Source organism: Bidens hawaiensis, unplaced genomic scaffold (genome assembly GCF_021521415.1).
Source record: "Bidens hawaiensis isolate Kalapana, Puna unplaced genomic scaffold, B.hawaiensis_p1.1 tig00003857_1, whole genome shotgun sequence".
Taxonomy (NCBI): Eukaryota; Viridiplantae; Streptophyta; class Magnoliopsida; order Asterales; family Asteraceae; genus Bidens; species Bidens hawaiensis.
This window is the reverse complement of record NW_027491222.1, coordinates 2,202,124-2,215,581: the sequence shown is the minus strand read 5'-3', so window position 1 is coordinate 2,215,581 and position 13,458 is coordinate 2,202,124. Positions and strand designations below refer to the sequence as shown.

At 31.7% G+C, this 13,458-nt stretch overlaps 1 protein-coding gene across 1 annotated transcript; it reads right to left on the bottom strand.

The window, feature by feature from the left end:
• Window positions 1–9,311: 9,311 nt before the first annotated feature.
• On the bottom strand, window positions 9,312–13,015 carry LOC143624536 (cyclin-B2-4-like). Its single transcript, XM_077095154.1, has 12 exons — window positions 12,790–13,015; window positions 12,571–12,626; window positions 12,367–12,475; window positions 12,217–12,273; window positions 12,073–12,124; window positions 11,847–11,978; window positions 11,646–11,759; window positions 10,809–10,898; window positions 10,523–10,744; window positions 10,339–10,437; window positions 9,858–10,036; window positions 9,312–9,619 (listed from the first exon to the last, which is right to left on the bottom strand). Exons 2-12 carry the CDS (start codon window positions 12,620–12,622, stop codon window positions 9,469–9,471), a joined length of 1,257 nt encoding a protein of 418 aa, XP_076951269.1. The 5' UTR covers window positions 12,623–12,626; window positions 12,790–13,015; the 3' UTR covers window positions 9,312–9,468.
• Window positions 13,016–13,458: the final 443 nt, after the last annotated feature.

The following is a 13,458-nucleotide window of genomic DNA, read 5'->3' as shown; positions in this document are numbered from 1 at the left end:
ACAATTAAATTTTGTAACATCAACCGATAATATAAAAGTGAAAAACACAATTCATACATACATACGGCGACGATAATAGAATATACAATTGTTAATAACGTCGGTAACAAAATTAAAATTTTATTAAACATAACTTTCAAAGGAAAATAAAAGTAATTTTACAATCATTCGATAGATTAAAAATAACAACTTCATATATTACTAAACAGTTCCTTATAAACCACATTTGTAGTTTTATTCGTAACTTTACCCTCCTTATCTCAGATAAGCATTTTAACTCCGGCTCTACCCTTCACTCGGGATAAAGTCACATATAACAAACCATGTGTAAACACCGGATGTCGAAGGTATATTCCAAATCTTGCTAAAATAATTATATATAAAAATCAAGGCATATATATGTAAAAGGATTGACATATTTCGATGTTATAATAAAAACATATATAAATTGATATAAAATTAGTAAAAAAATTAATAAAACGATATTATTATATGAACCTTTTAATTAAAATATGTTACTTTAAATTAGTTTTAGTAATTAAGTATGTTGCGTTGTAAAATACACTAAAATACACGACGAATAACAAAAATGTTACTTGTCGTATATCTCATAAAATATTAGATCTAATAAAAAACGGTCATAAAATATTAACATATTAAATCAATTGATGGTTTATAAAAAAAATTATTACCGTTGGATATGATACGCAATGGTTGTCTAGACGATGACGCTGCACGTTTTGCAAACAAAATTATTATTATTGTAACATTGTATTTAGAGAGTAACCTTAAATTATTAAACTCACTAACCATTCGTATTATTCCTCTTATTGGAAGATGATGATTGAGAATTAGTGCGTCTCTTGGATCTTGAAGACATCTAAAATATCAAATAAAAAAAATATGATTAACATGTGAAAAATTTAGAAATCTTATATCATGCAGAGAACAATAAGTTACATAGACTGATGTATAATTATATCGATTATACAAGGTAGCGTATTTTACAAACAAATTGTACATACCTTCAATCTTATAATATAATTCAATTTAAAATGTTATCAACACTTCCAAATTATTGAATCTCTGAGTTAATAACCCATCAAGTATTAGGAGTGACAATTTAAGAGTGACATATTTTGTAAGCTCAAGTATTCAATATATAGGCTTGAAGTTTAGGTGTGAGAGTTTATGGTAAAAGAATTTTAAGGAAATACCAAGTTTCTATGGTTAGCATAAATTATGTTCTTTCTATATAAATAATAATTCAATAAGTTATGAAAAGTTTGTTTGGATTTTATTTTGCATAAATTAAGTTTTCTCTTTTGAAAGAATCATTATGATTGTTTAATTTGTTTGACCAAATCAATATACTGTACTGTATGGTGTATTTTATATAATATTGAGTATGTTGGAAAATTAATTTTCAACTATATTTATTACGAATTAAAAGGAATGACCGAGATTTTTGTTAATAATGACATATGTAAAAAAATTATTGTTCATAATAAATAACCAAAATCTAATTACCATAAACTTTGATGATAATTTGAACGAAAAACTTAAATGACATTACATTTATCGATGAATTTGGTCCAATTTTAACTAATTAGATGTCAACATTAAAAAAAAGATAACAATCTACATTTATTGATGAATTTATTCCTATTTTAAGTGATTGTTAGTTACAAATTATATGTAACTCTCAAAATAAAAAAGTAGTTAAAATTTAAAATTATCTAATAATTTAATACAACAAACTTTCATATGTGAAACTATAAATTTAATACTAATTTTCTAAAATATACATATTGAATAAATAAAGAAATAAACAATAACTAACTATTTAATTTGAAATCGAAAACTTAAATACGGTTGAAAATATTGATTATTAATGTTTAAAAGTGTAAACTAACATATAGCAATTCCATTAATAACAAAATTATACAGAAAGCAATAAATCATTCACATCTTTTGTTTACTTAACATATGTATATATATGTTAATAGTTGACAAAAATATTGAATAAGTAAATTACATATGTTTTAGTTACATAATAATCTCTGTCTTATTTAACATTAGTACTTTCCTAGTTAGTTATTATATATGATTTAATTAAGTTTATATGTATAGAATTGCTGAAGACAATATTAAAGTAAGGTAAACATAATACCAAAAATTACATTTTGCAATCATCATCAAGACAAAGCATACAAACTTCAGCATACCATATTATCTAAACATGTTAAATAGTCTACGACAATGTCATTACCAAAACATTGAAATCCAAAAACAGAAGTGTCGATAAACGCAAAAGACAACAAAGAAACTACATAACACCCATGGATGCAAAATGATACGGATTGGCCTTATATGAATCCGTTTCATGGATGTAACCAGATCAATGATTGTTTTCAAATAATTGACTATTCTGTTTATCGTCGATTGCCCTTATTTAGACGAACGACAGTGTCAATTGAATATGTCGGATCTAATCAAATCATTGTCCGATTGACATAAAATAATAGCCGATTGTATGGAGGATTTTGTTGATTAGGTTAAAAGGTTGAGTATGAAGGAAAGGTTGTAATGAAGTTGAAAGAATTGAACTTGGAAACCGATATTATTGACTTAAATGAATACATTAAGCATTTTAATTATTAGGAATATAATTTATTTTTGATTTATTTAAATGGTAAGAAAAATAGAGAATCGTCCAATAGGCAAGAGGCATGTGACACCAAACTCATTTGTTTTAATATATAGTAAGATTATTTATAATATTTATTACCATTAGTATTACTGTTAGAATTTATTATTATTATTATTATTTAGTTATATATTTATAATTATTATTTAATTATCAGATATATTATTTAATTATTAAATTTATTATTACTATTATTATTAGTATTATTGTTAGGATTATTAATTTAATTTTATTATTATTATTATTATTATACTATACTATACTATAAAAATTAGAGTTAAGTTTGTTATCTATGTTGGCCACTAATGTTAACTAAACCTATTATTTCATATCAAATATTCGGCTCATTTAGTAAAGCAGTAGTTCACAACAAGTTCATATGATACGTGGGGCGGGAGAGAAAAATAAAACTCTAGGATGCTATTAAAGATGCTAGTTAACTTCATAATATCGAAATAATTTGTATTAATATCTTTAGGCTTTGAACTGTTTTACGGTTTGTATTAACCTTGATTTTTAAAATTTAAGGAATTATATCTTTTGTTATTGTAAAAGTGACATCCCATCTGAGTTGGGGTATTATGGGGATGATCAAAATGACGACACTGACTACCGAGTGAACTACATGCTACTGTCATAACCCCAAACCTTTGATGCGTTTATTTATTTATTAGTTATTTGATTTGAACAAATCCTGTTACACAATTTCGATCAATACGACCATACTAATACATTCGTTCGTACTTATAGTTGGTCATAAAACAAATCTTTATTCTGGTGCATGTGACATCGTTATAACATTTCATATCTATTACACGATTTTTTAGTGCAAAATTATAAAATACACTATTATTATTATTATTGAATAATAATTTAGCCAGGTATGTCAGATCTTTTATGGATATGTATTCATGTACGAAGCTTATTAAGGGCCAGAGGTGGCTCGACCCCCCTGTTTTTTTTGCACTAGTGTAAATACACCCATTTTTCACCTGAAAATTTGTATTCATATTGTAAATTCACCCGTTTTTGCCCCCTCGTTTATGAAATTTTCCATATAATTTAAGCCCTCCTGCGTTTTCGTCTAAGCTTTGCCACTGTACGTACCCATCAAGTTGTGGCGGTGCACTAATATGAGTTTGGTTGGTATGTGTTAAGTTCGTTTAAATATCGACATTAAATAAAAAAACTAGTATGTCAACCCATAAAACACTAGCCACACTCGTATAAATTATAATACAAAATTGACATATTAAAAATATCGTAACGGTACCACAAGTAAACCTAAAACAAAAAAGGTTGGTCAAACTAATCCATTGGTCATACCGGGGTTTCAGTGTTGCGACGGCAAATCGGTAACAGAACCCGAATACTGTTGGGCAAGGGCGAGGGCGAGGGCGAGTCGTTTAACAAGTTGACGTACACAATCACATTAGCCGGGTATTTATTTACCTTTTTACCTCGTTCCTAACCCTAACTATAAATTGTTGTTTTCTCCATTGAGTCACCATTTTTCTTTCACCAAACAGAAACCCTATGGTTGCTTTATGACGGCGCAGGTTACAGGTTATTGTTTTCCGATCAGATCCATAGTGCTTATATTAACACTGCGATTCAACCATTAGTCAAAACGAAAGTCAACATTAGTCACGAGCAGAAAGGTAAAAACATTCAATTATTGTTTAATTAATAATTTATTTTATTAATATTATTAATACATGCACGACTTTAAACATATGATATGACAAAAATATTAGTTTAACGCGACTGAGAACAACACTGATTGGTAATAACTAAAATGATTATATTATGTTTATTTACTTGTATTCTATTCTATTATTAATCTTAAATTACGATTTAATAATACGACATTGTTTTAATACTGTCGAAGCGCTTTGTTATCTTTTCAGCTACATTGAGAACGGAAGTGATCACTAGTACCCTGACCTGATGATTGTGCCGAAGGACGTTGAAGAGTTGAATTGGCTAAAGATCACGATACGGTCTTGAACTTCCAAGATATAGACGTAAGGTGGCACCCCAAAGGTCTTTTAGTCAAAGAAATGATTAAGGTGTTTAGAGATCTTGATATCGAGGTCTTTACACACTTGAATCACTTCTTCAACTAAAACACCTCTATGTTTGCACCTTTCGTCCATCTATTGGAAGTTCATGCAGTGTGTGGCCGTATTGAGATCTGTAGCAGATTCAACTCTTCAACATTCCTCGCAACAATCTTTTGGTTTGGGGTACCAGTGGTCGCTTTCATTTTCAATGCAACTGAGAAATAATAACAAAGCGTTTTGACATTATTAAAACTAGTATGAGATCGTTTTTAGGCAGGTATCGTCCCTATAATACAATGCCATACCCATTCTCATACCAAGAAGAATTAGATAAGCGACGAGCGATATTCATTGGATTGGCTAAGGTAGGAGATATAATAATTGACTAGAAGACTAAAAATGACAAATTCATACTCAAATTGTTGTTTTAATCTTAAAGAGTAAGGGGTCCGATGGCGCCACATTGCAATGGACGTTGGATGTGAAGTCGACAATTATCTCCTCTATTTTGAAGGCATAGTGGTGCCATGAGATAATGAAGAAAGACCAATTATGGTTGAAACAAAAATTAAGGGGCAATATTGGAATTGTCTTTTGTTTAAAATTAGGGTATAAATTTGTATTATTTATACATTAACCCAACCTCGTAGGTTATTAGATCAGTTATGGTTAGTATAAGGCGGTTGGGTGTAACGCCGTTTAGTCTGATTGTTGTTGCATTCATTGTAAAACATATCAGTTCATTTATAGTATAATTAATTCCATTCTGTGTAAATTTCTTGTTCAAATCTGTTGTTTTTGTTTTACTTCATCACCGATTGTTGTGGGGTTCGTTGATTATTATGAAAGAATCTGTTTCAGACGAATGAAGCATAAATTTCGTTCTAAAGTGGTCAACATCTGGTGTGTTTTATAGTTGCTCGAAATGTTGTAAATCAAGGATTTAATTTTTAAAACTTTTATATGTAATTGACTTTAATTAGTTAGGAATAGGCACAATCTTCATTTGTTGGAATTATAATTATGTTTTTTCAAACAGTGTTTATTGAATTGTTTGTTAATCAAAATACTATTTAATTTATACTGTTAGTAGAAAGAACTGAAAACCCAATATTATGGTTTCGGTTTGGTTTTGGTTTAATTGTTTTGTAACCGTACATCGAACTAATGGTGTGTCCTAAGAAGCATGGCATAAAGACAAGATTGCAACTATAAATTCAGAAAAGTGAGGCCAAATTATAAGCCAAAAAACACCAAGGTCTGCATACTTGATGGCTATTATGGTCTTTTTACCATCTTAAACCTGAAATTCACCATCAGCAAATCATCTTAAGAATATAAAACCATCCAAGAAAAAGAAGTCAAATAATTACACGGATGGTCCTTGTTGTAAGGACATTACGGTTTCGGTCTCAGTTTTTCGAAACTACGTCTTTCGTTTCCAATTGATTTGCTCAACTTAACAGCGTGACTTCATTTAACTCGTTTCCTCACATTGCTAACACCTTCACTAGTACCCTGACCTGATGATTGTGCCGAGGGACGTTGAAGAGTTGAATTGGCTAACGATCACGAGACGGTGTAAACACCGCTTGAACTTTCAAGATATGGACGTAAGGTGGCAGCCCAAAGGTCTTTTAGTCAAAGAAATGATCAAGTGTTTACACACTTGAATCACTTCTTCAACTAAAATCCCTCTATGTTTGCACCTTTCGTCCATCTCTTGGAAGTTCATGCAGTGTGTGGCCGTATTGAGATCTGTAGCAGATTCTACTCTTCAACATTCCTCGCAACAATCTTTTGGTTTGGGGTACCAGTGGTCGCTTTGGTTTTCAATGCAACTGAGAAATAATAACAAAGCGTTCTGACATTATTAAAACAAGTATGAATCGTTTTTAGGCAGGTATCGTCCCTATAATACAATGCCATACCCATTCTCATACCAAAAAGAATTAGATAATAAGCGATATTCATTGGATAGGCTAAGGTAGGAGATATAATAATTGACTAGAAGACTTAGTTAAACGGGATATTCAGGTTTACCTGAAAGTAACCTACTAAAAAGTTCTCGTCTTGTCTTAGTTCAGTTTGTTAGATTCGGGTTTTACTAAAAAGTTCTTGTCTTGAATTAGTTCGGTTTGTTAGATTCGGGTTTCATGAATACTAGTTTGGGTTAATAGTTAATTAGTTATTCTGGCTGGGTTGTGGATAAAAATGACAAATTCGTACTCAAAATTTTGTTTTAATCTTACAGAGAAATGGGTCAGATGGCGCGTTGCCATGGACGTACGTTGTTTGTGAAGTCGACGTGAAAATTGAAGTGAAAGCTGGTTATCTACTCTATTTTAAAAGGCATAGTGGTGCCACAAGATAATGAAGCAAGACCAGTTATGGTTGAAAGTTGAAACAAAGATTAAGGGGCAATATTGGAATTATCTTTTGTTTAAAATTAGGGTATAATTTAGTATTATGTATGCATGTTGTGTATAACGCCGTTTAGTCTGATTGTTGCATTCATTGTAAAACATATCAGTTAATTTATAAAGATTGAATGCACTCCCAACACATCGACCCTTCTACATAGCAGCCCGAACCACCACCTAGCCTTCCTTTGCTTTTCCACCGGGTTGGGGCTCTTTGACTGATGCAACTATCGTGCCCCCTAAACGGCCCCTTTCTTTCCCTATAAAGATTGATTGCACATTGCCCTTGCCCCCGACTAATTCTCATTTGTACGAAAGTCCTTTTTTGTTGGAAAATGGAAATATTACATACGTTAAAGACATATTTCATGTTAAGTAATGAAAATGTACCATTGACCAAATGAGCAGGTCAACCAGGTAAACAAACTGAACGTTTACGTTTGTTTACATTCGTTTGTGCTTGTTTATAGAATTAACGAACGGACACAAACGAACAAGGATATATTCATTTCCTTAACAAATGAACACAAACACCAAATTTAGTCCAAAAATATACTACTCATGAACCATCTGTTTGTCCGGTAAATCTAAACAAACAAACACTAACAAGGCCTCATTCCATTCAGTTCGATCCCTAGACACAGTCAACCGACCATGACTCACCAAAACACTTTGTCCAAAAAGATTATTTTACTCTAAATATTTGTGTCAAACGGGATTGCAAAAAGTATATATATTATTTTTAAAACAACTTTTTGAAGAAAAAATGATTCAAGAGGTTTAATACACAGATATCACCCTTTTGTGGCTTTTAACCTATTTGACTCGTAAAACCATTGAACATGCTACTTTTTGCTAGTTTTTTTTTCTTTTTTTAAAATCTGTCGGAAACCTGAAATGCGCCAAAAATGTAACAAACCTGAGAGAAGAAAGTATTATAGCTAGTCTGCTGTGGTGATCTTACTTGGCATTCCTGATGAGGAACTGTTGAGGCCTCGCAACAGAGATTGTCCAACTAATTTGGTTCATTGACTATGATGCAAAACTTAGCTTTTAACTAAAAAAAAGGAAATAAACAGCAAGTATTTAAGTTTAATTTAAAACCAGCATATAGATAACTAGGCATGAATGGGTTATATTATCTCAGAATAGTTTTGTTACAGTTTTTATATAGGCCTGTAAAACGTTCGTTTAACTTTAACCGAACTAACGAATAACGATCAAACAAGAACAGTTAAACAGACAGAGTTTTCTTGTTTGTTTATGTCCGTACGTTAATGCTATCAACGAATCGAATGTAAATGAACTGATTGTTATGGGCCTAACAACATACACGAACAAACTTAAACAAACGTAAACTAGCGAACATAAATGAGCTAACGAGATATGTGGTCATGTTGGTTCTTTTAACTAAAGCAACAAAAAGTTTTGGTCACGTTCGTTCATTTATTAAAGAAACGAACTTCCCACCAAACAGTTCACTGAACGTTTGGTTCGTATATTGACCTAGTTATATAAATTGACATAACACCAATAATATAAAGAAAACTACTGGAAAACACCAATAATACTAAGAACTTCAGATCAAATGTTAGCATGTTGTGTGACTAATGCATATCAGTAATGCCACAATTTTGTTAGATCAAACATTGAACCACCATGTAAATTACCCATGCAAATTCTATATTTTTAAAAGTGCAGACAGAACCACCACAATATATGTAAGGCCGTTGGTGGGTTCGCCTGAAGATTTTTATAGTCACCGGCTTTTTTGCTTAAAGAATCCAAACGACACATTCATAGGTTGTTCAAATGGCCGAGCGACCGGATTCTACACTCTTGTGTAGACCTGAAAAATGAAAAGTTGTTTTATTTTGATACATCTCATATATTCTCTCTTTATGGGCGCCCTTTAAGCGTGTTTAAAAGGCTACATTCAAAAACAAGTTAAATGAATATTGAAACTACTAAATTTGTAAGTTACATTTCATTTTAAAAAGTAATTAAATGAAAATTGTACTCGATGTTAAGCAATGAAAACAAGTTTCAAGGAATGAACAGACTAAGCAATGAGCAGCAATGAAAACAATACTTAAAAACATAGTTAACACAAATAGAACCGTTCACACGCGATCTAAATAGTTGCAACTTTACCGATAATCCTAAGAAAACTTAAAGCAGGATAGCAAGCAACTACATGTTGCTTGGAACATCATAAGAAAAAATCCAACATAGATGTCATGTCAGGTCACATGTTCCTCCTAATCAATCAGTCCCAAAACCTCAGCTCCAACATGAAGTTAGCAGGTTGGGTTCGGGCCACATGTCCGTATTTGGATGTCGAGTACTTCTTAAACACAGCAACTAGTCTGCCTGTGCCCGCTTTTTGGTGCAAACCAACCATCAACTTTGCGCACTCCCTGCAGAAAAAGTTGTTGCATAATTTATAAGCGGCAATGTATTTCAATTATGCATAAAAAATCACCATAATTGGAAAAATAATGATTCAAGACTGTTCGATTTCTATACAAACGATTCTGGTCCGGTTCATTTTCAAATCAATTTTCAAAATGGTTTAATTTTATTTCATCAAGTGAACCTTACTTTGATATTAAAAATCAAAGTAAACAATGATACAAATAAGGCAGAAGATCTTACAAAAGGTGATTCTGCGAATATTGTGAATAATGTTCACTTGTTTTGGTCCATTGCGTTGACCTTTTCAGAGTTGACTCAGCGGTGAAAACAGCAGCGGCTGCTAGCAATGAAGGTGGGAATTTCACCATTTCATATTCCACCAAACACAGGTCAATCAAGTAGAATGCCAATAGCTCCATCTAGGTTAACAAAAAAAATAACATTAATCAGAAAAAAATAATATTTGAGCATTAAAAACATAAAATCAGTTGTAAACCGTAACTGAAAATTGAAGATAAATACTTATAAGTCGGAAAAGGAAACATAATTTTAGAATAAAATGTCTTATTTGTCTCGTTTTATCCAAAAATCATTAACCGAAAAATCAAGACAAATATTTAAAATCCAAAAAAGAAAACATAATATATGTTTAAAAAGCAGTAACATTTGTTTTATAGAACCATAACTTTTTTAAAAAGATTTTATTCAAAATCTTGCATACCTCTTTGTACGATCTTGCAGCCTTGAGAAACCGCTTCATAAACACAAGAGAAGTCGGAAGTGAGAGATTAAATTCCAGCGTATTCATCATTTCCTTTTCCTGAAACCATCAAATACAAAAAATAAACAAATATACGTTTAAAAACAAACAAATAATTAATAATCTTCTTTATTTAGTTAGTTACCATATCAAGAACTTCTTGTCTAGTATAAGCTTTATCAGAAATCACAACAAAGTCATCGACAATAGGCACCGAGACCTCTTCATATTTGCATGCCAACAGCATTGATGTAATTCCCACAAGTTGAAGATTCTTTCTTGTTACAGATCTTCGTGCCAAGAACCGGTCAACAAGGTTGACTGTTAAGTACAATGTCTCTTCCATAAGTTCAAATTTGTAATGAACCTGTTATTAATTATAAACGTTAATTCTGCATTTTATATAAAAGTTTATGTTATTAATAGTGTACCTCGATTAGCCAGTCGATGAGAATGGCCCTCATTCTGTCGGTTATGTCATGTTGTTGTGACAGATAAGTAGGTGAAACACAGCTCAATATCTGCAATTATAAATGTCAGTTTAGCAAGATGGTAACTTTATAAATATTGTTTAATTGTTGTTGTATTTGATTTTTAATGGTTCAAACGGGTAGTAAACTCAACCCCAAGTTTATATGATCATTTAGCAATATGCTAACTTTATAGATATGGGTTGATTGCGGTTATTTGACTTTTATTTAAAGAAAAAAAATGACAGAATATTTTTTTGGGTCAACCTAGCCCTAGCCCAGTCAGCCCACTTTGATCCATATTAAAAAAAACAACGTTTGGACTCCAACCCGATTCGAATCGTAACTCGTAAGCCAACTGATTCATTGACCAGCCTGGATTTTACCACCCCTAGTGAAAAGTGCATTTAGATGCTTATAACCCTCTTAGATCTTTTATTCAAGTAAAAATCAAAATATATGTTTGCGGGTCAGTCTAGCCCGCTAAGCACAGTTAACCCGTATCAAAAAACCCATATGGATCTCAGCCCGTTTCAATTCAAGTAAAAACAATAAGATATGTTGTGGGTCAACCTAACACGATCAGCCCCGTTTGACCCGCATTAAAATAACCGTTCGGGCCCCAACCCGGTCCAGTACAAGTAAAACAATGGACAAAATATGTGTGTGGGTCAGCTCAACCCGATTCTGCTCGTTAGCCAACCCGTCCAAAACCAGCCCAATTTTACCACCTCCTTCGATTTTCACTACTTAAAATAAACTCATAAATCACCATAATATGTGTAACTAAAATATTACCTCTTGTTCCTTGTAGTGAGCATAAAGCTCATCAATGTACTCCACAACAGCAAGTGGATCATCCTTGTCAGCCTCATCGATATCCAAAACCGGCTCTTCGTATATATCCTCATCCTAATAAACAAACTATATCAGTATCTTCAGCTTTAAAGCATAAAAAAATAACAATAAACGAAACGAAAAGATTAATAATTAAAGTACCATCTTATCGATTTCATCCAACATAGATTCTGTATGCTGCACAAACATTGGTGCATTAAAATCATCTTCAACATCAATTAAATCTTCATTCTCAATCTGATCCGGGATTTTTTCGATTTTCGGCTTCTTTCCCTATTAAAGAAATTTTGAAGTATAAAATTGATTAAAACAGTATTCAAATTCACTATTAATTATCAAAAACATATAGGGTGTATTGTATGTGTACCTCTGGTAAAGGTAGTGATGGTTTGTTGGTAGTAACTTGTGTACTAAATGCCCTGCAGAAACAACAGTCAAAAGTTTACTATAATTAATTGTATCAAACACAACCATCTAGTAACAAGAACAACAAAGTTATCCTATTACCGACCTCGTAACAGGTCGACGAACCGGAACAAGTGGTTTCTTAGCAGGGATTGGTTTTTTTCTATACAAAAAGATTAAAAAAAAAAACACTTCATGACAAAATCCCATATATATAAGAAAACAAGAAAACTAAAAAAAATTTTGACTTTTTTACCCTTGTAACCCATACGGGTACGATGTCGGTGCACAGACAATATTCTTGTTAATCTCACTCAAAGCCCTCCTGTTTTGCCCATACCCGAGCTTCATCCCGCCTCCTGCAACTATCAAAGATTCAAAATTTAGGGTTTTTAATCCTTTTTTTTCAGTCAGGCATTTAATCAAACAATTGGTATGCATTCTTTAATTTAACACTTACCTTGTGTTTTCGGGCGAATTACATCTGGGTTATTCTCCTTCAGTCCAGCCATCTCACTGTACAAAACCAATTTCCATAATATTAATTATTGAAAGATATTTCGATTAAAGATCATTATAACTATAGTAATAATAATAATAATAATAATAATAATAATAATAATAATAATAATAATAATAATAATAATAATAATAATAATAATAATAAACAAGAACCCACGTGTATTCCGATTAAAGATCTTCAATTTCTTCAAAAAACTGATCGAAAACTACACGGATGAGATCGATTAACAGATCAATTGATGAACACCATGGATGATTGATTGATGGATTAATCTTGAATTTTGAATTTTGATCCGTTGGAGAATGAGTATTGAAAAAGGGTTTTGGGGGTTGAATTTGTAATGTAAAGAGCGGATGGATTGATTTATGTCTGCATAATAAAATAATAATTATAATAATAAATACTCTTTTGAAAATAACGGCTAGTTGATTACAGCCGTTGGATCTTTTGATCTGTCTAGGCTTAAGTTTCATACAGGTCCCTCAAGTTATAGGGTTATTACAATACTGGAAGATGGGTTATGACTTTTATCATCCAACTAACGGTACACTCGTTTGAATAGAAAAGGATCTTTTATTTTAGGGATATTGGTTTTTAATACTCTCAACTTTCACTCACTGGACAATAACACTCTCAACTTACGATTTGTCTCTCACCACTCCCAACTTGTAACTTGTTTTCTTCCATCACTCCCGAACTTAACGGACCCTAACTCCGTTAGTTTTTTTGCTGACGTAGCATGTATTCGATGATTTGGCATCCTATGTGGAAAATACATTATTTAAAAAAATAGAAAACCCAAATACACAAATATTGTGTACACAC

Bases quoted from the DNA above. Each gene is read 5' to 3' on its own strand.
- LOC143624536 (XM_077095154.1), bottom strand. From the start codon at position 12,622: ATGGCTGGACTGAAGGAGAATAACCCAGATGTAATTCGCCCGAAAACA. The intron at 12,274-12,366 runs GTAAAAAAGTCA...CTTTTTGTATAG, and splicing joins TACCCGTATGGGTTACAAGG to AAAAAAACCAATCCCTGCTA. The intron at 12,125-12,216 runs GTCGGTAATAGG...TTGTTTCTGCAG, and splicing joins GTTCGTCGACCTGTTACGAG to GGCATTTAGTACACAAGTTA.